Genomic DNA, 3618 nt, shown 5'->3' with positions numbered 1-3618 from the left:
AGCTTTTTGTGTACTGCAATTCTTTACATGTGGATGAAGGTCTTAGAATACACAAAAAATGTTTTAAGTCAAATCAGTCTTTCTGTTATGTTTTTTGGATTTGGGAATTAGGATTTTGTTGAGAACCACTTCATCTATTTCCCAAGGGAGGCCAGAGACTCTAATCCTTCATGAATTATTCCTCAAACAGAGTAGTTATTTTAAAACTACCAAAATCTTCCTGGAAAAATGTTAAGCAAATGTAAGATAAAGAGTTTGTCATCTTCGTTGTACAGTGAGGTAAAAGGGACAAAAATAACAGTAGAAAGTAGCAGAATACACTTTTTGGTTTTGATGACATATTCTGTCTCCAATTATGATCTAAATAATTTTTTAAAAGGAAAAAGTAAATATTTTAAAGCTGGCAGCTAACCAACAGTTCTGGTTTGAATTTCTTTCCACGTTTCCAACTATACTAGCTTACATCTATGCCACTACATAATTCCTCTGTAAACTTTTAAAAAAGAATAAAAGGAGGGAGGACCTTTGTTATTAGTATGTTTTCACCAGGCTTTGACTCTTGCTTACACACTGTACTTGCATTCATAATGACATCAGCTGAGGACCTAATTTTATTTGGTTTTTTTCAATAATTTTGTGCTCATCTTTCACTCCTGTTGTCAGCGTTATGTAATTGAAATCCACAACTAAGATAGCTATCTCTGGCAAAATGCAAGCACAAACAAATACTGTGGAACGCCACCTTTCCAGAACTTGCTTATCAGAACAAGGGAACTCAGCTAACCTGATGCATCCTCTGGGGCTTCCTGCAGCTGTTGCAACAGCACTAACTTTTCTGACTTACTGAATAACTTATAAGACAAAAAAGTATTGCATGCTTTTGCCAAATACTAGTTTTCAATAAGGAAATAGAAGAATATTTATTTACAGTGGCAGTCACTGCACTGTAGTAATACAAGCTTTAACCAACTGTTACTTTGCTGTATCAGATATGTTTCCATGGTATTAATAAACATATTTTACTTCCGTAGGAGATCAGGTGGCCATATATTCTGAGCTGTCCTTCACATCTCCACTTCGTGATGTTGCCTTTCATCCGCATGAACACATGGTGTCATTTTGTGCTTTTGGTAAAACCCAGCCAATACTTGTATACCTTTATGATTATAAAGGTACAGTACAACTTTTCTGGATACATGCCTGTAAATATTTTATTTTTAGAAGTGCTTTCTAGTATTTGTACTTCTTTTGAAGGAAAAAGGAAACAGTCATTTGATGATAATACATATCTTTATTCTGGGAGATGCCAAAACCGAACTGGACATGACCCTAAGCAACCTGCTGTCAGTGACCCTGCTTTGAGCAGGGCCTTTGGCCTAGCCAATCGCCAGAGGTCCCTTGCAACCTCAAGTTTAAACGTGTTATTTTATGTCATCCTGTCTGATTTTTACAGCACTTTATCATATACAGGCAGTGTGATACAAATATTTAAAAGCCCCTTTTCAGTATGAAGGTGGATTATGGAGCCAGAAAGTACTATAATTCTGAAAAGTAATTAATAGCTTAATAGAAATGTCAGTATTTTGTGCTATGTTACAAAATAATGTTGAGGAGCTGTATAGAAATGAATGAGAGAGTAATTGTTTGAATAAACAGGTGTTACGTCTGTGGTGTGATTATGTGAGGGATATGTTTATTCCCCATGTTATATTAAAGAAGATAGTGATGAATGCTAACTTGGAATTTTTGATATACAAAATAAGATTCAGACTGTACTTTACAGGCTTTTCTGATAGTTGTGTTTTTATGGTTAGCTTTAGTGGTGTCATTGTTTCAATTAAGGATATAGTTTCAGATGTCAAGTTGCATCTAGACAGTAGATAATGTTAATACAAATTATGCAATAAATTTTGTATATCTGTAACAGATTTTCGTTTGAATTATATTTGCAGTGAACATAGATTTATAAAACTAATCCTGTCTTTATACATTTGCTTTTTAAGTAACATGTAGTACTGAGATTACTCATATCAAATCTCACAGTTTAGGTTATTTGTCTGTTGAACTGGTTGACTTTTACAGGAAAATAAAGTGGAATGACTTTACAATCAATATTCAGTGCTAAACTTCAACCCAATAAGATACTTGCATTCTAGAGAGCAATGAAAAATTTTGGATGAAGGATTTCTTTAACAGTTTTTGACTGTTCAGCAGACAGCGAGTCTTAAAAAAGCTAATAGGGTAGTTTAATATATATATGTGTGTGTATTTAGAGCACACACAGATACCACATTGGTAGTTATTTGTATCATCTGACTGCTTAACTAAGTCACTGGTGACAGTAAGATTTTGCATAGTTTGTGGTCTTTTCTGCATTGTCTGTTACTAACTTTTTGTTCCTTTTTTGGTTAAAAGCACACACTTCACTTTCAGAAGATAATCTTACTGCCTTAGTGTTGAAAGATTTAATCATATAGTAATACTAATTTTAGTCACTGACGCAGTTTTAAAACTCCAACAGTGTGTGTTTTACATACACTAACAGTCTTATGAATATGCTGGACAAAACTTTCATGAAGAATTATTTTAACCTTTGTTGGCTTGAGACCACAGTACAAAAAATTGCAAAAGTCAAACAGTTTGTTTAAATTGCAGAGAGCACAGCTTTCATCAAAAGTATCCTTTTCTAGAGCAGGCTACCTCCTAAATTCTCCTGTGCCTGTACATATATATATCTAGCAACTTCTGAAATTTTACTCAAGACTAATAAGCTCACTCTAACTAGAATGGAAAAAATGTGAAATGTACCTAGTAAAATAGTTGACTTGAACTCAGGGCAAGCTCTATAACTTTCTTGCCTTTGAAAAATTCCTTTCTCTTTTTCCTCTCCCCTAATATTTCTGCATGGAGAACACCATTGTTTATAAGCAATACAAAAATATCATTTCTGTGTGAGAGGTTACTGAACATAGATAACAGAAGGGAGGCATTGTGATCAGGAAGAGTTAGGGGGAAATAGTGTAGTATAGCGAAAATTTCATGTCATTTTCAGGCTTTCCCTATAGCACCATTAGTATGGATTCTGATGGTGTGTGACTGAAGACATGGTTGGCAAAATGACGCTAATCATTCAGTTTTTTTTTTTTTTCCCCCATGTCAATGTACGACTTTACCTGACACATTAATATTGGTTATTTCTGCAGTTGCACAACAAGAAGCTGAACTCGTAAAAGATCTCAGCTCATCACTTAGCACAGCTGCACCAAGAGGGCCACAGTTCTTTAGCAGTTTTTCTGAAATTCCTGTACAAAAAAGTTCAGTGATGTCTCCGGCAGATCAGTTTATCAGTGTTGCAAGAGCATCGATAAGAATGCAGAAGGTGAAACAAAAACTTGATTCTGTTACGGTAAGTCAAATTTAATTAATTTCCAGAAGTATAGAGTCTTCTCAACCAAAGTTCACGTTCTGGGACTGGTATGTGTAACAAAACGTATGTATGTAGGCTTGGGATCTGTTCTTCAGAGATGAATACATCTCTCACTAATACTAATGTACCTGTAAGTAGCTCTTTAGAAGAGATTAGTCATATAAAACTAAGCTACTTTTGCTTATCAAGTA

General features: G+C 34.6%; 1 protein-coding gene across 1 annotated transcript in view; it reads left to right on the top strand.

The window, feature by feature from the left end:
• AHI1 (Abelson helper integration site 1) overlaps positions 1–3406 on the top strand; it is a gene marked incomplete at its 3' end in the record, with an annotated part of 30416 nt that extends 27010 nt beyond the window's left edge. The window contains exons 16-17 of the mRNA XM_009705650.1: positions 1032–1172; positions 3204–3406. Of these exons, the coding sequence (XP_009703952.1) occupies positions 1032–1172; positions 3204–3406 (344 nt within the window). The remainder of the gene's footprint in view (positions 1–1031; positions 1173–3203) is intronic.
• Between the last annotated feature and the right edge of the window lie 212 nt (positions 3407–3618).

The sequence above is a fragment of the Cariama cristata genome, unplaced genomic scaffold (genome assembly GCF_000690535.1).
Source record: "Cariama cristata isolate BGI_N322 unplaced genomic scaffold, ASM69053v1 scaffold11458, whole genome shotgun sequence".
Classification (NCBI taxonomy): domain Eukaryota; kingdom Metazoa; phylum Chordata; class Aves; order Cariamiformes; family Cariamidae; genus Cariama; species Cariama cristata.
This window is presented reverse-complemented; position numbering and strand designations above follow the sequence as displayed.